General features: G+C 42.0%; 1 protein-coding gene across 1 annotated transcript in view; it reads left to right on the top strand.

The window, feature by feature from the left end:
* The first annotated feature begins 584 nt into the window (after positions 1-584).
* fig4a (FIG4 phosphoinositide 5-phosphatase a) overlaps positions 585-23,343 on the top strand; it is a 40,026-nt gene continuing 17,267 nt past the window's right edge. The window contains exons 1-11 of the mRNA XM_063902579.1: positions 585-788; positions 944-1,058; positions 3,393-3,491; positions 4,399-4,522; positions 15,618-15,774; positions 16,148-16,198; positions 16,724-16,887; positions 17,145-17,273; positions 18,653-18,753; positions 19,257-19,419; positions 21,327-21,424. Of these exons, the coding sequence (XP_063758649.1) occupies positions 993-1,058; positions 3,393-3,491; positions 4,399-4,522; positions 15,618-15,774; positions 16,148-16,198; positions 16,724-16,887; positions 17,145-17,273; positions 18,653-18,753; positions 19,257-19,419; positions 21,327-21,424 (1,152 nt within the window). The 5' untranslated portion in view covers positions 585-788; positions 944-992. The remainder of the gene's footprint in view (positions 789-943; positions 1,059-3,392; positions 3,492-4,398; positions 4,523-15,617; positions 15,775-16,147; positions 16,199-16,723; positions 16,888-17,144; positions 17,274-18,652; positions 18,754-19,256; positions 19,420-21,326; positions 21,425-23,343) is intronic.

Genomic DNA, 23,343 nt, shown 5'->3' with positions numbered 1-23,343 from the left:
GGTTTTGCAAGAAGTGTCTCTTTCTCAGCTTCATCTTCTATCAGGTTGTCCACGAAACAGTCAACTTCAGCGTAGTTAATAAAGATGCACGGTGAATAAAGTCATACAAAACAGTCAGCTTCTTCTTTATTCGAGCGTTAACAATATTATATTATCATTAATTGCTGTCGTGTTTCAACAGATGAAGCTACTTACCATGTCTTTGGGGCATTCTGATACCCTTTTATTCAGTTTATCTGTTTAAAGTTGTATAATATACATTCACTTTTACGGTATCTAACGTTTGCTACGCAAGGTTTACAGTCTCCGGTTACCGTAGCAACCGTTAACAAACTACTTGGGAGAAGGGGGGGTTGACTTTCTAGATTGTAAGGAGCTAATGCTACCGCTAGCTACTTTATAGTTTCTTGGAAGTAAGTTTGTAGTGTTAGGGGTTTGTGTATACAGTTATAAACATTCGTAAACGCTTAGCTGCTTTCTGCGGGATAAAGAACACAATGGCAAAAAATTGGACTTTCGTTTAATAATCGCTCTTTCAGAACTTTAAGTAGTTTTGACTCTGTGGGCCACCGTATCAGTTGAAATGAACTGTCACGACAGTCACCTGACTAAACAACTCATGTTTCTCTCATATGTGCTATCCGTAAATATTGAGCAGAACATTCACAATTAACGAATTAAACACCTTTAAAGGGGCTTATATTTTTCTACCAGAGGGGATGCATGTTTGTCATTCTATCTGGCGAGGATTTGTGGCGAACAAAGCTACTTAGCTAGCTAGACTAACGGTAAGTACTGAGTAACGTTAGCTACAAAAACAGGTCGACAATATGATGCATACAGTGACTACCAGTATGAGGTTTAACTTGTGTACCCATTGTCTCTTTTGTATTAAATTAAGTAAGGCAGTGTTGTTTGATAATCTGTTTCCTTCGTCTTGCAGCTCTTCAGTTGTTCCTCCTGGATTGTGATTGGAGTATACAGGGATAACAATGTCTCAGTCGGCGGCTACCTCGATCAGTGGGATCCAGAAGATGGTTCTGTATGAAACGAGAGCCGTAAGTCTGTCACAATCTTTATGCTGTGTTTATCACTGTTTCCTCATGACTTGCTAAATGTCTGATTAGTCTGTTCATTGGTTACACCTGCTAGTATCGAACGACAACATTTTGCGTCACATGTCCATCAAGTGTTTTCGTCTCTCTTGGTGCTTCCTGATAATGTTAGAACATAAACCAAGAGCTGATTGTGGAAATGTGTTGGTCAAAAGATTGTTACCTGAACACGCCACTTCCTAATGTGCAGCTTCACGCTTTAAAATCATTCAGGTCCACACATTTGTCCTTTGAACTACCTAACCCCAGTTACTACAAAGCACAAAGTGGGTTTGGAAACCTCCCAGCACAACCACAGCCATTCCCAGGAAATATTGCAGTGTATAAAAGTTGTTTTACTTGTATGCCAGTTTAAATCTACACACAAATACACCTTTATTTACACACATCTTCACATGTATGCAGCCTACATATATATGTGTAATTCTTCTTCCATCTGCCAGCAGTTTTGTGTGATAACTTTCTGACACCCTTCACAAACTATATGCAAAAGTGTTAATAAACAGGAAAACCAGGGGAGCTTACATGTATATGATTCCCATTAAGAGGAAAGGAATTAGAATTTGTCGTTTGCATCCTTGAAGTTTTTTTTGTTTAAAATATTTTTCAAAGTATCCTGTACCAATCTTCCAATGGAAGAAAGTTAAAAAAGATGTAAAGCTCGTGTGAGTGTAATCACCCGTTATCAAACACTAGATGGCAGCAAAAGATTTGCTTGCGAGTATACCGAATTGTAATTTGATTTACCATGACTTTCAAAGTGTCAGTTATAGGGTCTATACTCTAGACTAGGGGTGCCCAAACCACGTCCCAGGGGCCAAATGTGGCCCACAGCCCACTGTTAATTGGCCCTCAGCAAATGCTAAAAGTATAACGGAATATGGCCCACACCTGAAACTTGTGCTTTTCTTATATCTTACTGTTGTTCTTTAAATATATATGTAAACACATATTAAACAGTAGTATTCATGCATTAATAAGCCCCATTTTCAAATAAATTCAATCAATTAAAGTTGAAAACATTTTCAAACAAATCATAAATGCCCAATAACTTAATTACATAACAAGCTTAAAATAACTCCCTCATATTTCCCCTTATTATAAGCAATCTGAGACTTCTGTTTTAAGGAATAATCTGCCAACTAAATAAATGAACCCCTATGGAGAGCTGTGATGTTTCTTAAAGCATATTCAATTACCAATAATAATTTACCTACATTTGATTGATTTTTGCTAACTTATAACTTTTTCTTTATGTGGCCCTCAGTGAAAAAAGTTTGGACACCACTGCTCTATACAGTGAGAACGATTGATCACTTTTTGCCAGACAAAATTACCTCTAAAATATTTATTTAGTTTCTGACATATTCTTGTGCATCCTTTTTTTTCTAATTTAGTGTTGTTGTTTTGTTTACCAATCCCTTTTTCATTAAAGGTTTCAAAAACTTAGAAAGATAGAAGGGTATTGAAATAATGATGTGGTATAAGTGTGATTGATGGGTAATCAATAGTCGCAAATAGGAGATAGGAGTGAGGGGAGACATTTGTCACAGTTGAGCTAATATCATTTCTTATTGAACCTCTGTCATCCCATTTTACTCAACAGTGTGTGAACTGACTGTCTAACTATTCTGGATAGAGAGGCTCCATAGAATAGTGGGAACAGGACAAAAGGGCCCTAATGGTTGCAGACTGTCCTGATACATGGTGTATCAGGACAGAATTGAATGTTCTTAAGAGGACAGAAAATCATAAGCTATCCAGCAGACAAAGTGTGAGAAAAATAATGACTTCAGAAACAAACAAATATCAAGAGTGAAAATATTAGACTGAGCCCTGTAATCAAATATGTGCTTTGCCCAAATGTACTCACCCATGAAGCTGCTATAATTATGGTATATTTTCTCATATATTATTATATGATGGGTATCTGCCTTGGAGTCCTTTTAGGTATACTTTCACAGGCTTTTTGTACATTAATATCTACTTGCATGGCTCGTTGTAGAGAGAAAATGCTGCACATCTAATGGAAAAAAGGCCTAAAGAATGGCCTGTTAGCATAGAGGCTCTACATCTATTGAAATTTGAAAAAATGTCTTCTCTGAGACATATCATCCTGCTGTGTACACGTGTTATACAATCACACAAGTAAAAGGATTATTATGTTGTTCAATGTTCCTTGAAGCAGCTTCTGTAGGTAGGCTATATGATACACTTCAGCTCTGCAATAAGTGATCGTAGTTATGGTGAATTCATGCTTTCATGTTTCTTTTTCAGAGGTATTTTTTGGTAGGGACCAATCAGGCCCAGACCAAACACAGAGTGCTGAAGATTGACCGCACAGAACCGAAGGACCTGGTCATAATTGACGATAAGGTAAGTGCTCTGTTTCCACCAGAACTAGCACGGTGCTAATGTATATGCTTATGTAATACAGTACAGCAAGCTTAATGTACAATTGTACAATCACTCAGTCTTTCCCAAGTGTATTATGGATGACAGCTAAGCTGATGAATGCTGCATGCACCTCCTTTTCTTTTCTACGGCTCATTACAGGGATCTATGAGCTGAGAGTTGATTTGTTTGTTTGTGTTGTTTGGTGATTATGATTTTGATGTCTTTGTTATTATGAAAGCATCCATGAATAAATATCCATCACCCCATGCTCTCATTGCTGCAGATATTATACTAACGTAGAGAAACCCTGTTAGTTTGCATTTGGCTGGCATAGCAGAGTGTTTTATAAACAGTGTATGGAAGCTTGAGATTGTGATTGAGTAGTCGAGGTGAGCAGGTTCAAAACGCAGCCTCATCTATCACTTTCTCTCAGTTGTGTGGAAAGCTGGCACACATAATGAACAGCATGCATGTACCTGTTTATATTTCTGAGATGGATTAAGATTATATGGCTAGCTGAACGTTAAAAATCACTTATTTTTTAGAGGAATACATTTAATTCCACATAAAATAGTATAGTGCATATATACTTAATGTTTCTGTTGCACCTGTCCCAGAATTAGAATGATTATCACACAGATCGTGTGCGCTATAACAGGAATAATTTGGATAGCAGTTAATCTATAATTGCATCGCTGAGGATCAATCTTACACCGTTTCATAGAATATTTGGGATCATTGATTGTACAAGGCCTGCTCGTTTACTTAAAATTGCATAGAAAAGATTGGAGAGGAACAACAAACTTAATTCAGAGCCAGGGACACTTGTAATTCTGGCTTGTAGGTTTATTTATTTGTGTGTTATTGTTGATATGTTTGTTTCTAGCATGTGTACAGCCAGCAAGAGGTTCGAGAGTTGCTTGGCCGCCTGGACCTGGGCAACCGCACCAAGATCGGCCAAAAGGGATCCTCGGGCCTGTCTAGAGCTGTCTCAGCCTTTGGCATTGTGGGTGAGTACAGTCCCCCGACCCTTTTTCTTCTCTGTCATGGCAACAACCCTTGTAGGCTAAATCATGGCAACAAATACCTAATTTCTAGCATTGGTTCTTCTTTGTGTATTGTCCTGGTTAGGCGTATTAAAAGTGCTGGCCTCGGGGGGAAAAACCTAAATAAAAGAAACACCTGGCAGTACATTGTGTTTCACTACAATTTAGCCATCTAACCCTTCTACCTTTGTGAAGCTTATATTGTCATTTTTTTCCAATTTGTTCAATTTTCTGTATACCATTGGTGGGGGATTCAGAAATAAAAAGAAGCTTTTTTTTTTTTACAGTTCAGTACTTTCCCTTTCCTTTTGTTGAAGGTCAGGTAAAATGACACAACAAGTATTGTTTGGAAGAGTTATTTCAAAACATAGTAGTGATAAACAGTGCTTATTTAAACCATATTTTATATACAGCCGCGGAAAAAATTAAGAGACCACTTCAGCATTATCATTTTCTCTTGTTTTATTATTTATAGGTATGTCTTCGAGTTAAATGATTTGTTGTTGTACTGTATACTGGAATGGCTGCCATACATTTAGAGTAAATAAATATTTAATACAAATTTGGAGTGGTCTCTTCATTTCTTCTGGAGTGGTCTCTTCATTTTCTCCGGAGCTGTATATTAAAAAAAACACAACTTGTATTATTAAGATCTGTGGTACTTGGGCTTAAAGGCGTCTTTTTCTGTTGTTCAAAACAACAACATGAAAAACCTTCTTCCAAGTGGGCTACCTAAATAATTGATCTTATCACATCACATATAACACTTCTACAAAGACATTTCATTTTAAAACTGTGAGTGGCTTTGGGAAAGTGTCAAACTGTTGAATTACAGTATCATACATCAGTTTTAATTTACTTTGGAAGGGGATATAGCTCCTATTTACCTCTTTGTCTTCACTCTTGCCTTACGGACCCTGTTTCACTCTCAATGCTTAGGTTTATATTTATTTGAACGTTTATATGAAAGTCAAGGTAACATGAGAAGTGTGTGCAACTGATAACACTCTGTACAGCCCACCCCAGTGGCTTTTTAGAAGTAATAGGTGTGACTAAGCTGTTTGTGTATGCAAGTACTGCTGGACAAATGATTAAGTCATGGCCCACATTTTGTGTCGTGCATATTTTAATTCACACAACAGAAGAGTTTTTGAATGTAAGAACCTGTCTTGGTTACTTGATGGAGCCTCCAATAGATTATTTTGAATGATAATTCCCCTGTAATGTTGGTTCTTTCGTACTTTAAAACATGGTGAAACCAGGCTATCATATTATTTGTATCAATTTCTGCACTTAAAAAAATCAAAATCAAAATGGCAGAATGAAATGAATCCATTATTTGGCCCACATTTTGTGTCCTTTACAAACTAACTTTCTTTCAAACATGTTCTGCCAAAGGCACTTTTCTACCCAAAAGCAGACTCTTTTGCATTCAATTGTTTATTTAGATAATGCAAAACAACATTTTAGCGCAACAATCATCTAGTGAACTCCACCCAAGCAGCTGGAGTCAGTCAGCAAGAATAACTTTGAGTTAATGAATACAAAATGCATTAACAAAAAGGAGAAAAATAATATAAATTGGTTCTAAAACTTAAATGTTCAATGTTAAAATCACAAGTATGGCGGTGACTCGAGAAAAGTCAGAGCTCACTAGAGTTTGTGGGTTTCTTCCTTTTGGGGAGCATAAATGTCCTGGCGATCCATTCAGTATTTCAAGAGACATCTAAGTCTGGACCAAAGTGGTGAACACACTGACTGACCTAGCCCTCCATTAGCCACGGTGGTAGGTTGGCAAAAAAAAAAAAGAATGCGACAGTCTTACATTCAACGTTACAGTTCATTACATGTGTTTTTGTGTTATTGTCAAGGTACTTCAAGGCCATAGTAATAGCGCATCTACTGTTAGCCACTTGAGGCTGTGGATAGGTCGGTCACAATGACACAGACCAATTCTAAATTTAAAGGTCTGCTTGAAAAAATGACTGTAACTGGATGCCATCTTTGTTCAAAAGCCACTTTTGGCCAACAGCCCTGGGTCATATGGAATAAAAGCGTTTCAGCTAGGTTGGTAGTCTATCCTGAGTGCCCCTTTTTCTGGCCCTATTTTAATGACTGTATCTAGCAACATTACTTTAAGTAGAGTGTGTCTCCTTTACCTACACAGTTTTGTCAGTCTGACCCATCTCTGCCAGTGTCAAGTGTTCTGTCTTTTTTGGCTGTGCTTAACCCCCACTTGATAGGGAGGCACCAATTCTGAATGTTTTAACTGGGTTTCACTCAATGACCAGGCTTCTTGTATCTTTATCCGATTTATTCCTTTTGTAGCCCAGACAGTACAGGTGAAAAACCGGCTGTCTGTTCAGTCTTTGAATAATTGGTACCAGATTCAGCACAACTTCGGAAGAGCTCGATGAGAATGCCGCCTCTTACTCTCCTCGTGCTTTACTGACGTTTGTCTTTTTAAACAGATATTAAGCCGGAACTGCGTGCGTCTTCTTTTTCTGCTCGAGTGTTCACATGCGAGTGATAATTAGTTCCGCTTGACTGCCGACGACGAAAAAGGGGCGTTCACCGTGACACCTCCCACTCAACCTTTTTGTCCTTGGACAGATAGGTTGCAAACTTTAAGGTGAACCTAAACAGTGAGGATTCTGCTCTTCTACAGGGAGAAGGACTACCAGCCGTCTGACATCTCTTCGCAATACCACCCCATTTGACTTCTCTGACCTCTCTGAGGACTTGGTCGCTGGCCTTTGATGCTGAACGGAGGCACAGTTGCTTGGTGTGACAAGAATCTCAACATCTCTCACGATGTCCTTTGAGTCGGGAGCTACAGTGACGACTCTGCCGAGCCTAAAATGACCCCGTAGAGCGTTTTGATTCGCAAAGCCACACAACATCCCCAACGCTGACATTTCTTTCTGTGGTGTGCCATTTGGTTCTAATGAAGAGACCTGGGCCAGCAAGCTGGCTCCACGCTTTCCAAAACTCATTCACCTGGGTTTGAATTTCACGAAGGCGCTTGTAGGGGTAGTTGTTAAAGCTGAAGGACTTCACGTCACCACTGGGAGATGCTCGTCCTAAGAGAAGCGAGTTTGGTGTTACATACTCAATGCGGTCCTCTCGACTCTGGATTCTTGCGTCAATGGGCCGCTCATTAGCCAGGTTAGCTGCCAACTGGAGGGCTGTCAGGAACTCATTGAAAGTAAGGCTTGCCGTCTTGCTCAAACTTTGAAGTGCTCTCTTGGCAATCCTTACGGCAGCTTCAGCAGCTCCGTTTCGATGTGGTGAATCAGCGGGGAGCACTTTCCATGTCCAGCTTGTCCCATTTTTTACAGCATACTCCTCCAGGCTTGCTGTGTCTTGGCTTTGCAGAAAGGTGTACAAGTCCTCCAGCAAAGATCTTGCACCAACAAAATTGGTCCCAGGGTCTGACCAAACCTTGAGGGGGTGGCCCCTGATGGCAGCGAATCTCTGATAGGCCATTAGAAAGCTCTCTGTGGACAGACTACTGGCGAGATCTATGTGCAGAGCCCGGCTCGCCATGCAGCAAAAGACGACCCCCCATACTTTCATAGATACTCTTCTTTTGATGTCATCTCTCACCAGGTATGGTCCAAACAAGTCAACAGATATAAACTGGAATGGCGCAGCAGGTCTTGACCTTTCTACTGGCAGATCACCCATCACTTGTTGGCATACTTGAGCTCTTGCCTTCCTGCAGTGGATGCACTGGTTGACAACTTTCTGGGCCAGCCTTCTACCTTGGATGACCCAAGCCTTTTGCCGCATCCTTAACAGAGTCCCGGCAACCCCTTCATGACCTTCCTGATGACTTTGGCGTGCCAGTAGAGTTCCTAGCCAGGTGTCGAAAGGAACCAGTGGAACAGCCAAGCAGTCTTCTTTGAAATACTGTATTCGGCCTCCACACAGTAACAGCCCACTAGCTCCATCCTTGTACACAACCAGCCGGTCTGTTGTGGTGCTGGGGAAGGTAACTCCTTCTTGTGCTGCTAAACACAGATCTCGGAATGAGTCCTCCCTCTCGGCCGCAGTGATGATGCCAACCAATGGGACTGCCTCCCACTTTGGTCTTCCCCTGGCTCTGCAATGAAGAAACTTCTTTGCCGCCCTCCAGACCAGCGCTAGTGACTTCATTAGTCGTGTTAGGCTACTGAACCGCTTGATATCCAACAGGCTTGAAGCTGCAACCTCGGCTGGTGGCCTATGCAGATCCGCGGAGGTCGAAGTTGGATCCTGCTTGGGCTCCTGCCTTGACTCCTGCTTGGGCTCCTGCTTTGCTCCAGCCCGGGTAAGGGCAGCAACAAAAGCCTTCTTTTGGATGCGTGTGAGGTTCTCTCCCGCTTCGGCAGCAACATCCTTGGCGGACTTCACTGGCCACTCACTCTCTGGGAGACTTAAGAACTTAGGACCCAGCTGCCACTCTGTGCCTTCATCCAACTCTCTGGGGCTTGCCCCTCTGGAAATAATATCCGCTATGTTGAGTGGACCAGGAATCCACCACCAGTCTTGGACGTTCGTGCTGCCTTGAATTTCCCCAATTCTATTTGCGAAGAACGTCTGGTAGCCGTAGCTTTCGCGTTGGATAGCCCCCAGGACTGTCTGGCTATCAACCAGGTGGTACCACCTCTCCACACGAATTCTGCAGTGCTTCTGGAAATACTTCTTCAGACGGGCAGCGTAGACAGCTCCACAAACTTCAGCCTTGACAGCGTCCCCCTTATGGTCTAACGGCGTCAGCCTGGCTTTGGATTCAACTAGCCGTATGGTCACGTCTTGTGGCAATTTCCACCGCAGGTACAACACAGCGCCGTACGAGCGCTCACTACCATCGGAGAATGTGATACCGCAGGGCTCAGCGGATGGGTCAGGAGGTGTCAAGGCTCTGACGAAACTCACCCGACCGAGCTCAGCATAGTCCTCAAAGAGGCAGACGGCATCTTCCCGGAGGCCCTCAGACAAAGGTACGTCCCATGTATTTTCTGATGGACTATCTTTGCCCTTTGCTTCTTGGAAAGCTCTCCTCACCAAGATGGCTCCCTTCTGCTTGACAGGCGTCACAAGACCAAGGGGATCGTACAGTCCAGAGACTTGACTTAGGAGCTCTCTACGAGTGAGTGGATTTGGCACCCGTGCCCTTACTTCATCTTGCAACAGGTTTTCTCCCAATCTCATTTTCTTTTTCTTTTTAGAGAAGTTCACAGCCACCATCATGCGAAGTTTGTCACTCTCTGGGTCATACCCAAGACCCAGAGCTTTATTGTTCTCTTCGGAGAGTTGGTTTGGAAGAACCATCACTGAAGGTTCTTTCCTCTCCCGGTCTCTGTGTCCTGGCCTCCCACTTTGGCCAGAGTAGACCCACGGCTTCATGTAGAATCCGCCGGCTTCCAGGATCTTTTCGACATTAGCTGTTATTTGCTTGAGCTGACTCGGGTCGTTGTGCGATGCAGCCTGCCGGCTTATCTCCGATGTTGACCCTCGTAATCGCATACTCCTGAACGTCCTCATCTTCAGAGTCTCTCCACAAGAACCGATGAAGATGTACCTCTTGGTCCTCAAGCCATACAGAATTGTACATTTTTTTAATGTCCCCCAGGGCAGCGAAAACACCTTGCCGGAACCGTATGAGGACAGCACGGATGTCATTGAGGACGTCTGGACCCTTGAGAAGTAGATCGTTCAGGCTTTGGCCCCTGAATTTCTGACTACTATTCCACACGAGGCGAACCGGCGTGGTAACGGAGTGGGGGTTAGGCGCAATTAGGTGGCTGATGTACCACACGGGTCCAGTCCAGCTCACCAACTCTTCTCTTGACAGCTTGACAGCAGCTTTCCGCTCAACCATGTCATGGACTTGTGTTTTGTAAGCTACCTTCCACTCCGGCTCTCTTGCCAACTGCTTTTCAGTCCTCATGAATGTTGCTTCGACAGCCCTCCTATTGTTGGGCAATGTTACTGGATCCTCTATCCAGGGATATTTCGCATGCCAATGTGGCTTCTCACTGTGACGATCTCCGGTTACATACGTCAACCCACTCTTTATTTGCTCCAGCTCCCGCTCCTCAGAAATGGTCATCTCTTTCCCCCCAGGTTGACAATGTCCACATCTACAGCCGCCGCACCTGGGCTCACAGGCAGCCCCAATGCTGTCCCACCTCCACCAGTCCAGGAAGTCTTTGCTGGCCGCACACGTAGTGGCTTGGGTGAGTGGAGGCTGTTCAAGTGAGCCTTTACAGATGATTTCCTTATACTCTGCAGCTGCTGTCCGCATGGAGCGTGCAAAATGAGTTCTGGAGCCATGGGCCGTGATTTTACCATCTTCCAAAAGGTCTGGATGAGAACCACCCACTGTCGTCCCAAGGGGACCATCCCACAAGACAAGGTCACCAACGGAGCGCACCTTCTGAGGGACGAGCTGGCCTTCCTTATGGCTGATGAGGAGCTTGATTTTAGTGGGACGGACCAGTTTATGGAGGGGAACGTCAGGAAATATTTTTTGCAGTCTCTTGGGTGGCACGTGCCGATTTACTTCTGCGATGCTATTCAGCCCATAACACACAAGCTGGTGGGATCTCAAAGTTCCCTTTGAAGTTGTGACCCGGATTTTCAGTAGATACCGCTTGGTCTCAACTGTTACTTGCATCCCGCCAACTCCATGGACTATGAGCGTGACATCCTCACTCTGCAAGTTCAGCTCCCAAGCAGCCTCGTGAGTGATGTAATTGGTGTCGGATGCCAAGTCTATCAGGGTCCCAAGCTTCTGCCCAGCATTTGCAGTGACTTCGAGGATCATCATTATGACTGGGAACTCATCAATACCATTCTCCGCCATGACTGAACTGAATGTTTTTGAGACAGAATTACAGAACACATTTCGACACCGCTGAGCCAAGTCGGGGGCCAGGCTTGTCAGGAACTCTTCCTGGGTCTCTGTGTACTTTTTCAATTCGCCTCTTGCAGGGCTCGGCCTCAACTTCCTCAGCCCATCTCTTTCTCTTCCAGCCTTGGAACAGAGGTAATAGTGATGACGTGGGCCTTGAGTGTCCTTACACCCCTCGCTTTTACACAAAAAGGTGGTCTTGCACTCTGCATCATTGCCGTGAACCTCGAGACACCTCCCACAAGCACCAAGTTCCTTAACTGCTTCTTTCTTTTCTGCCACTCTGAGCTCTTTGAACTTCTTGCAGTAATACAGCTTCCTCCCGTGGCCTCTATCTCCACAGACAACACAAGATGCTTGGGAGCTTGAGGAGTTGGTGGACTTTGTTCGGGCGTGCTTTTGTGGGATTCTTGCCTCTCTCTTGCTGGGATCATCCCTTAATTGATCCAATTGCTCATAAATCTTCTCCTGACTTTTCAGAAAACCAAGGAGCATGTCGAACCTGTCTTCAGGTGATACGTCTTCCTTCCCTTTTGATACATAGACCAGCCACTCCTTCTTTAAGCTTTCAGGCAGCTTGCTCTCCAGGGACTTTGTGACGAGAGGATTTTTCAAGGCGCCCGTGTTTCCCAACGCGCTGAGGTCATACAAGGCTTTTTCAACAACCTGGATCAAGTCCACGATCTGCCTGGGTTGGTAGCTTTTCACCGGTGGCAGTGCCTGCAACTCTTCAACAATTTCCAGGGCAATTGCTGTTTTATTTCCAAACCGGTTTTCAAGGACGCGAAAGATTTCATCCGCCGTTCCATATGTTGACAGGCGAAGGTCCCTCGCTACCTTTTCCTCAAGGCTATCCAACAGCTGGAATTTCCTTACCTCCCGGGAGCCGGTAGGTTCCCCTTGCTTTTGGAGTCCCTCCCATTCCTTCTTCCAGAGGTAGAAGTTTCGCTTATTTCCATCAAACTGCGGGAGTACTGTTGGCTTCAATTTGATAGCAGGTGTCCGACGTGGCTCTTTTCCTGGGGACCCATCATTCTCCAGCTTCGCCTGTAATAGGGTGGCTTTCTCTGAAATCAAGTCAAGCAGCCAACCTTCCACACGCCTCATGCGCTGCTGGAAGTCAGGCCGCTCTTCATCTGGGACCCAGCGAGTCCATTTGCGGATGGCTTCTTTTGCTGCTCTCACCAGCCCCTCAAGGTTACTAAGCATTAATTCATATACCTCCAATTTCAGGCCAGATTCCTTTTTCTGCATCCGCTCGCACTCCCTTTCAGCTGCCCCCAGTGCCAGGGACAGTTCAGGGTTGCCAAAACTTCCCCATAGAACCCTCTGGACAGCCTGCTCCACCTCCTCAAGTTTTCCTTCACATTCATCTGATGTCTCTTAATGTCTGCACTTACGTCCTCTTTGGCCTGCGCTTCTTCCTCAGTCCAGGAAATTTCCACCTCCTCATTTGCCTCCATCACCCGGTCAGCCTCGAGTGCGACCTTGCTGAAGGCTTCCACCAGTTCTTCCGCCGACATTTTCTTGCAAGACTTCAGTAGTGAGTTTGCCAGTCGGGAAAACCGCTGTTTGGCAGTCGTTCTCTCCTTCTTTAACTGCTGCAGAGACTTTGACTCCATTTTGGGCTTTGGAAACGAACTTGGAAAGCTGTGGGCGTGGACTCAGTTGCAGGTGGGCGTGGACTCCGCTGACTTAGTTGCAGGTGGGCGTAGACTCCGCTGACTTAGTTGCACGTGGGTGCCCAACTGCAGAAGCTGTAGCCTGGCTTGCTAGGAGCCTCTTCAACCAGCTCGAGTCGGTTTTTCACTGTCAAGTGTTCTGTCTTTTTTGGCTGTGCTTAACCCCCACTTGATAGGGAGGCACCAATTCTGAATGTTTTAACTGGGTTTCACTCAATGACCAGGCTTCTTGTATCTTTATCCGATTTATTCCTTTTGTAGCCCAGACAGTACAGGTGAAAAACCGGCTGTCTGTTCAGTCTTTGAATAATTGGTACCAGATTCAGCACAACTTCGGAAGAGCTCGATGAGAATGCCGCCTCTTACTCTCCTCGTGCTTTACTGACGTTTGTCTTTTTAAACAGATATTAAGCCGGAACTGCGTGCGTCTTCTTTTTCTGCTCGAGTGTTCACATGCGAGTGATAATTAGTTCCGCTTGACTGCCGACGACGAAAAAGGGGCGTTCACCGTGACAGCCAGGAAGACACAACAAAGCCACATTTAAAAATAATTAAGTAATATTAAGTTTGCTCTCATTCAAGGCTGTGGTTCACACGGTTCATTCATCAAACTCATAATTACTGAAAATCTTTCAGGTCAATACTCACTAGCCACTTAGTCACTTCAACTCATGTTTATTCTATTCAGGTCTGCAAAGAAGGAATCCTTTAAGCATTTGGATTGAATAAATATAGACTTCAATGTTTAATTTAAGTCAAAACTGCATATAAAACAATGCTATAAAGCCACATTATGTGTTTTTATAGGAAGATGACCATACTGCTTGTCATTGCACCTTTTATAAACTTTGTGGAAACTCAGTCTCTGGGAGATGTGAGTGTTATTTTCTTTATCATTTCTTGTTATAGTGAAGCACAAACAGTCAATTTAATGCATAAACTGTTCAACTAATTCAATAAATTTGAATATAATATGATATGTTGATCAAATTGTACAAGCATAATATTGGCGACATAATATTGAGCCATGTATTTGAGCGTATTTATTAGTTTGTGTAATTGGTTGTTTATTTATTCACCAATTTACGTCTTCTTGCATGCGCCTGCATTCTGTTTGTGAGCCAAAACATATTAACATCATTACCCTCACTAGTAAGCTCTCAGCACGATGATAAAGTATCTGTAATTCAAATGAGATCTTGTGTTCAAGGACTTCTCATTCTCTTGCAAAATTGCATCTGGGACACACAATAGTGAGGTGTGTGTTGCATGCTCAATTACACAAGCTTCTAGATAATATACAGTATATATTGAAGTAGAATATAACACACAAACACTCGTGATGCATCTCTGCAAATGAAGGTGTTTGTATTGTCAAACCTGTTGTAGCTGATTCGCTGGCAGCAGAAAGGTTGGCCTTTTTTAAATGTAATTGCTCAGATGCTTTTTTCTGAACTTCAGTTGTGAAATATAAATTACTCAAGTTATTTCATGGGCATAGGCTGTTGCTCGGGAAACAGTTTGACACTTGACGGTCCCCTATTAAACTTGTTTTCAACAGTGTATTTTAGGTCTCAGATATATTCAAAACATTTCTCTGAAGTGTTTGGCTCGAAATTCCAATCAGATCATGCATTGTGGCATGCCATAAATCCCACTGTTTCAGCCCTGTTTCAATGGTTGCTGATTCTGTGTTTGTAGCTTTAAATGCAAATGAGCTGCTGCTGGAAGAGAGATGTTTGAACAAACACAATGGTGCTCTAGGAGGAGATTCAGGTGATAAGGTGGACGGGTGTTACCTTGATCTAATCAGCTAATTTCCCAACAGGTTTTTATATACATGGATCAGTACAGAAAGAGAGAGAATCTTCTTTCCTGAAACTAGCCGATTCTCTTCTCACAGAGGGGACACATATTAATGTATAAAAGACATGAACAAGTGGATTTTGCACATTAGGTGACCTTTAATGGGTCCATTTATTGTTTCTCTGGAAGACTGTCCACATTAACTCATTGGATATTAATATCTAAAGTCATTAGAATAAGGCATTTTCCGAAGTGACATGAGGACTGTCACACATTTGATGCAGCCTGCTTTACCACGTGGTTGCAGACTCATCATTTATCAGTGACTAAACCCTTAGAGCGTGTGTACTATCAACACTTAGACAACCATGTTCCTCTGCCTCCTCCAAGTGCTCTAATGGCATTTGCAAGATTTTAGCAGGCCCAAAGAAATACACCCAGTAGGAGGTGACTGTTTTTGACATGGTGATACACTAAAATATGTTTCTAAAACCTTCAAGAAAATAACTGGAAAATGCAGTTACAGAATCTTGATTCATATTTGATCAGTGCTGCCTAGTTTTACAGTTTGATCGGAGTTCCTTGGCAGTAACTGACAGACAGAGGGTTATCTGTGAAGACAACCCCATTTAAAATATTTCTCAATGTTTTCTTTTTTTTTTGTCAGGGTTTGTTCGTTTCCTCGAGGGCTACTACATCGTGTTGATCACCAAGCGCAGAAAGATGGCTGACATCGGCGGCCACTCCATCTACAAAGTTGAAGACACCAGCATGATCTACATCCCCAATGACTCGGTCAGGGTTTCACACCCTGATGAAGCAAGGTACGTATTTGGTTGGATGAATTTTGCATCTATGGCAGCACCTTAAGTCTAAATGACATTTGCGGAAAAATTACAATCGCGCTTTTGTTTTTATATGCTGTGATTGTCTTCATGAGTGCTTTTACATACTGTAGAAGTTGCAACTGAAAGGTTACAATGTTGGATCCATTAAGATTTCTGTAACACTTTAAGCACTACAAATCTGATTTGAATGCCTTCAGATTAATGTGGCAGCAGCAACAAATAAAACACGCAGAGAAAGTTCTGGTTACATATATTATTCAAATCATTACAGCTATACATTTTGCTAAACAGATGGTTTTTTCTGGTTTTTTAGTTGTTTGCACAACTGACATAGTTTTTGCTTTCATAGATATGTGCGGATCTTTCAGAATGTGGATTTATCCAGCAACTTCTACTTCAGGTAAGACACATTCTCAGTCCATATTTGCTCACAAAGTTACACAGTTATTATCACTAACTCTTTAATATACATGAAGGATTGAAAGATATTACACCTGCCCTCCATAAGTTCATATATTACCTTTTGTTTTGGAAAAGTTTGGCTATAATAAATGTGATGTTCAGATAAATACTACTAATATTTTAAAATGGCTTTAGTTTTCCTGGTTACTCTCTTAAAGGGAGCCCTTTTGTTGGATTTATAGGAGTCTATTTTAGTATAAAATGGTGCAAAAGTGTATTTGTACACCTTGTATATGATTGTTTCGGAAACTGAGGAAAATCAAATTGAAGACTTTTGTTACATTCTTTGCCTTAGATGTCCTGTAGTACATACCGATTTTGTCTAACAAAAGCTAGCACATTTTTTCCCAACTCTGGTGTCTGACATGACATACACATCCCTATAGCGTTGCTCAGTTTTAAAATTCAACCTGGGACAGTACAGGCTGTACACTTTTAAATGATATACTGTTGTACCCTGCAGCTACAGCTATGACCTGAGCCATTCGCTGCAGTACAACCTGACTCTGCTGCAGAGGCCTTATGAACTGTGGACGTCACCAACTATCCCCGCTGAGGAAGAGGTTCAGACACAGAGCAAGCAAGACAGCTTTGACATATTTGAAGATGAGGGTCTGCCTACTCAAGGTGAGTGGCTGTAAATGAATAGCACTTATTCGTTGACATTTATCTGTTCTTCTGCAGATTTGCCTGTTTTATTGTCATTGAAGTCCATTGAAAATAACTTGATTTGCTTTGCCTTTCATTATTGCATATCTATTGTAATACCTATACACAAACTTAATACAAATGTTTCTAAATAGATTTTGTTCCATCATTTTCCAACAGATGATTTACCCTTTCAGTAAAATTAATCCTGAGGTGTTCCTTCTTTTCCACCACAGTGGTTTATGGCCTCCAGAACGAGCCTTACTACAAATACGTGTGGAACGGAAAGCTGCTGGAACGAGTCAAGGACATCGTGCATCATGACTGGCTCATGTATATTATCCACGGCTTTTGTGGCCAGTCCAGTATCCTTTGAACACTGCAGAATTGTTCAGCTGTTGCTTTTATGTTCATGGGGATTTTTTTAATTGCTTCTTTGGGTTTTAAAAGAAAATATGCAAAACCAACTGCCTAGTATGTTGTTAGGATTAATTTCTCTCATTGTTTTTATTTGTCAACACTCCCCCTCATCTCGTAGTCCCAGCATCGCTTGTTGAACTGCAATCAGCCTCTATCAAAACACGTGGGTTACACGCTGGTGATTCACCACGAAACTGCAGAAACAATTTGTGTTTGTTCTTAGGACTTTATCATAGCAAGTGTTATGTCAATCAAGCAATGGTTATGGTCATCAGATATGTAAAGACTGGCACTTTTATAATCACAACATCTGTTATCTGCAAGGGAAAAGCATCAACATTGTCAATAATTAATTGGATAAACCACATGGTATTTTTATCAAAACAAAACCTATGTTTTTACATGCATGCTCAATTACTGTATGTTGATTTCTTTTATCCGATGCAACTATGGATCAAACTAAATCTGCATACCTTAGTTATTAGTACTATGCTCGATGTGAATAATATCCTCTGCTTTTTGAGAAGCTGTTGTAGTATTGATGCATGGGTTGCTGCTGCAGAGTGGCTTCGGGCTTGACTAGAACTGAGTGAACAGTTTGATTGATTATGGTCAAAGTCTGCCTTAGGTTCAGATCCCAATCATTTACTTTCAAGTCTCCTTTGCATAAATCACATTAGGAGTGTAAAATATGTAGTTTTTTGTCTCAGGTCAAAACAAACAAGACTTTCATCAGTTTGTGTTTTAATGAGTTTATATTGTAATTGCAGTTTTTTAGCTGCAGTCACCGGATAATCCAAACTGCAGTCAGTACTGCTATCAGCAATTGTCAGGCAGCATGCTGCCACTGAGACATTGTGTGGGCGCTTTACAGTTGAGATTGTTCCTGGAAACTGTTTGGCCTTCATTGCCTTTTTTCTGAGCATGAGAGAAAGGATGTGTTCAATAAGAGAAGACTTGGAAGATAGATACAGACATTTTACGGGATTTATTTTTATTTGTTTCAAATGAGGTAGAAAGGGAGACATTGGGCCTCGTTAAATATCACTCAGCAATTGTGTCGGGCAGATAAAAAACATCTGTGGGATTTGTTCATTTGTTTTTTCCAAAATGTTCATAATGTGATAAGAATGCAAGTTATATGTGCACATAAAAAACAACTAATGAAAAAGTGGGTATTTCAGAAAAGTAGGTAAATAATAGTTTTATTATTGTTAAAACCAACATTCTTTTTCTGTAACTTAAATGGACTGAGTGCAAACATGGAGTGTATTGATTTAAGATACAAAACAAATAGTAATATTCCTTGACCCACCAACCACAGAGCTTCTGATATACGGACGACCGGTTCACATCACCCTCATTGCCAGGCGTTCCAGTAAATTTGCCGGGACCCGATTCCTCAAAAGAGGAGCCAACTGCGAGGTACAGCGGTTGCCGAGGCAACAAGGAAGAATAGATAGCGGAGGCAGGGCTGAGGTCCGACAGGGTGATTGAGATGACTCAGGGGTGATCACAGGGGGTTAATTTGACCCCCTGCCTCTTCCTTGAGTACAAGTGCCTGTGTGGGTGTGGTGTGGGAGGGGCTCCAGGCACATTTCCTGCCATCCTGAGATTTGGTTGGGCACAATGTTCACTGTTTCCTACTATTCCGGTAAATGCCATATGATTAGCACTCATCCTAATGGTAATTATCTTTCATTATAGCATAATGTTCAACTTGCCTTCCTCACAGCAGTACGTTTGACATGTAATGGCAGGAAAAGCAAATGTGTAGTTTATATTGTAAGGGATGCTCCATTTATTTATGGCCAGCATCAAGCCCCCAGGAAGATCCCCAGGCTTTGAAGCAAGCATTTTCAGTGGCCACACTTCAATTTCCAAGCCAGTCACACGTTGTTTTCTTTGTGTTATCCTTTTGCTTCCAGGGGGATGTGGCTAATGAGGTTGAGACAGAGCAGATCATCAATGACGCGGCGGTTATGTCTTTCACCGCAGGAAGTTACTCCTCATATGTACAGGTGCGGGGTTCAGTCCCGCTCTACTGGTCGCAGGACATCTCCACCATGATGCCAAAACCCCCAATACGATGTAAGACTCCTGCATTGCACATTCAATTATATATTATCCTAAAAACTGTATCATGGCTTGGTGCTTTTATTGGCTCTTTGGATTTTTTGCAGTGGGGTGCTATGCGGTACTAATCCTTACTTAATTATATTACCTACAGTCAGGGAAAATAGGAATACAGCCACAGAGGCTTAACAATGTACTGTGCTGTGGATAACGGAGAAAAATATTTAAGATGACTTGTATAATACATTTCAATGTAACTGCATGCTATATTAAGAGAGCCCTTTCCAATGGGACCTGAAACCACTATATTTTCAAGGTAAGACAGCTCAAATATTGTAATTATAGTGTACCCTTCAGCTGTTATGATGATATGCATTGTATTTATTTTGGTTTTAAGTGGCCATAAAACAGTTGTGCTGCTACCCCCATTCACAGTAATACATTGCTCAGTCACTCCCTTGAGGGTTGCTCATGTACCTGGAACAACCCTCCTTCAAAGAATCCAAACCACCTCTTTAAGGTGCACAATATCTGCTCTTTAATGGAGAATATGGAGAGTTGGCAAAGCTGCTCAGGCTTTAAAGGAACATTTTCATCTTATCTAGTTTTTTCTCTGTAGCATAAAGAGAGATTACAATAATACATGTATATGTTCCCAGAGAGAGTATGTATATAACTGTTTAAGTTGATAATGCACATTGTAATTCTTCTATCAGCAGCCTTGTGGGGACAAAGGGGAAGGGTAATTGAAAAACTTGCCTTATATCAGGGCCATTCTTTTCTCCAACAGGGCCACTGATAAAATAAAAATGAGAATAAGATAAGTGAAGTCAGGACAACCCCCCCCCCGGTTCATATCTTTGTGTCCATTCTCTTCTCTCAATATGAGCTGTACACAAACACAAATCCAGGGCATTTTCTGTATGAGATAGACACTGTGTGTCCCCCCTGAGATCCCTCTGTGAACTATCCATCCTGATCCTTAAAAACAGTCCTTATCTGGCATTTCCCGGATTCAAAGTCACATCTGGAAAATATGGACACGTATTTTACTGTGTTACATATAATTTGACACAGTTTGTCCTTGATATTGGTATACTCATTGGCAATTATCTTTAAAATTATGTTTTTACATGCAATCAGTATCGATCTCCTCATATAATCCTTGGCAAAAAAGCAAATGGACGTATTTCTGATAAGGTATATTTTATAACAATTTATTTTTAACGTACCTGCACTGGTGCTCTACTTTTTAAATCATAGTGACACACAATCTCAGAAGCTAAATAAAACGCTTTTCAGATTTTCCCTCACAGACTTTTGGAGCTTTAACAATTCAAAAACAGGTGCAGATAGGTAATGTGATACTTGCTGGATTGACTAACATCTGTTAAGACGAATCTAGGTCAGTGTGCGACATGTGTGTGAATTCGACCTCATCGCATCTTGTATCACTCCTTCCCTGGTGTCTGAGAAAGCTCATTGTTATACAATTGCATAAACAATGTAAGTAATGTCTTCATGGTGGCCATGAAGTGCGCAATGTTCCTAGTTGTGCAGGAGATGACCTGAACTTGGTTACTCTTCTCTTTTGGTGCCAGTGAGCACGATCTGCCCTGTTTCCTTTAATCTGTCTTCTGGCTGCTCCACTGGTCTTGGCTGCAGGTGTTGGGCTCCACAGGCGGCTTTAAACATGATGTTCAAATAAAGAAAACCATTAACGCTAAGCAGGATCAACGACGGGGTCGGGGGATTGGGGAGTGAAGTGTGCTGTTTGGCTGTTTCTTGAATTTCTCATGTTCAGCAGACATCCAGATATAATACAATGACCTAAGATATATCCATTTGTTGTACTACTTTATATCATGCAATGTCATGAATGCCCTATATATATTTAACAATCTGTGTGATTTCTCATCCAGTGGACCAAGCCGACCCATACGCCCATGTAGCTGCCCTCCATTTTGACCAGATGCTGCAGCGGTTCGGCTCTCCTATCATCATCCTCAACCTGGTCAAGGTAACATGCAAACGTATTATGAAGTATATTCTTAATAAAACTAAGTAATACACTTGTATCCCTCTAAAATTACACCAATTAAGAGTGATGTTTAACTTACTTTAAATTCAACTACTGATCTGTGGTCAAGCAGAACGACCGAGCCCTACATGAGTTTGACCGTGCATTTCGTCAACGCCAACTTCGAGTTGTGTAGCCGCTGCCTGCAGACAGCATACTTCCCCACTGACCATATCGGGAATGACAATGAATCACTAAAATAAATCATCCCAAGAGAAGAGGAAAGGCTATCAAAGGAGCTATCATTGGAGTGATGGCAAGCAAAAATTCAATGAATAAGATCCAGGTAGTGAGATATTCAAGTTTATTTTAGAAAGACCGGCTTTTTAGTATGAGGATTATGTTAGATATATTTGTAAAATCACTCAAAAGGTAGATATTTAGTTGGGGAGGGGGGGGGAGTAAATATGCAATCAGCCAAGCACTGGATTTTTATACGGGGGTCAGTCGTTGCTCTGGAGACTTTGATAATAATAACAGATTTTCCCGGCAGTTGTATACCTGGCGTTGACATGGTGACGTTTAGTAATCTGCATTGTCTTCAAAACACATGCAGCGATGGTAGAAGGGAAGATATCACTGCACACACTCTTACCTACTAACACACACAGCATTACTCACACAACTTCACTACTTATGAATTATGAAATTACAATGAAAGGAATGACTAATTCGTTACTGTACGCTAATAAAAATGTCACGTTGTTTAAATATGAAGGTTTTTATACTGTGCACAACTCCACAAGATGAGTTGCATGCATACATTATTCATGATAATGACCCAGTGCACTAGTACTCATTTTTGCACTGCCTTATTCACCAGCATGGACACACTCATGCACACAGCTATTCACTCTTGGGTTTCAAGCTCACGTTGTAACTCATGTGCTGAGGAACCTATCTCAGACCTCTATGGTCTCCATAAGCTGCGGCCATGTGATATGTGCTGACTGCGTCTCTTGTCCCATGAGACATTAGGAGGAAGGATTTGAAAATTAACCATGAAACCATGACAGCCCTTCTCTCAACAGTGTTGACTTGGGTCAGCATGCTGTGTCAACTCTGGGATGTGCGCGTGGTTTCCTGATGGGCCCGACTGATAAGAGAGGAAGAAAAACACATGGCAGAGCATGTGAATCATCTTTCCAAACAGACAACTTAATTCGATTATATTTGTTTTGACAGCCGGAGATCATTTCTTCTCTCTACACCTACAAATATTCGTTTTACATTATCACCTAATCAATTAATTTTTCTAATTAATCACAACGTTTTTTGGTTTTTTTGCTATGATTATAACAGCCAAACATGTAGTATATATGCACATGTTTCTTAGTCTCTGTGCCTCTTGAGTGCATAGAGAGTGTGTGTTTGCCAGCCAGTGCGACACACCCATGCCAAACAGATGAGGAAATGCATCAGTAATGTGACTGTGTTGCTTTGCCACGGCTGAATGTGTGCATGTGCAAGATGCTAAATGATGCTTCCAAGCCCATTATCTCCCAGGGTGATCAGTCATGAAGACACAATGTGAGGAGAAGTCACTTAATGGAGAAATGTCTTGATGGACTCTGTGACCATAGGTCAAGGAGACAAACAGGGGGTGTGTGACTGCGTTAACAAAAAATGTCTTACACATACTTATTAATTCATTAAGCATCTGGACCTCAGAAACAATAAACCAATAGCAGTCAAGCTTTTTCGATGCACTGATGTAAACTCTAAATAATTTGCACTTTTGACTGTATTAGGATTCTAAATGCAACTATGGATTCACCTCCTAATCCCTCTCTCTGCGGCATACAATTACATTTGCACCAATATCCCCTACAGTTACACTTGTTGTGATACAGTATATT

The sequence above is a fragment of the Eleginops maclovinus genome, chromosome 15 (genome assembly GCF_036324505.1).
Source record: "Eleginops maclovinus isolate JMC-PN-2008 ecotype Puerto Natales chromosome 15, JC_Emac_rtc_rv5, whole genome shotgun sequence".
Classification (NCBI taxonomy): domain Eukaryota; kingdom Metazoa; phylum Chordata; class Actinopteri; order Perciformes; family Eleginopidae; genus Eleginops; species Eleginops maclovinus.
Note: the sequence above shows the minus strand (reverse complement) of the source record. Positions and strands in the feature narration are given on the sequence as shown.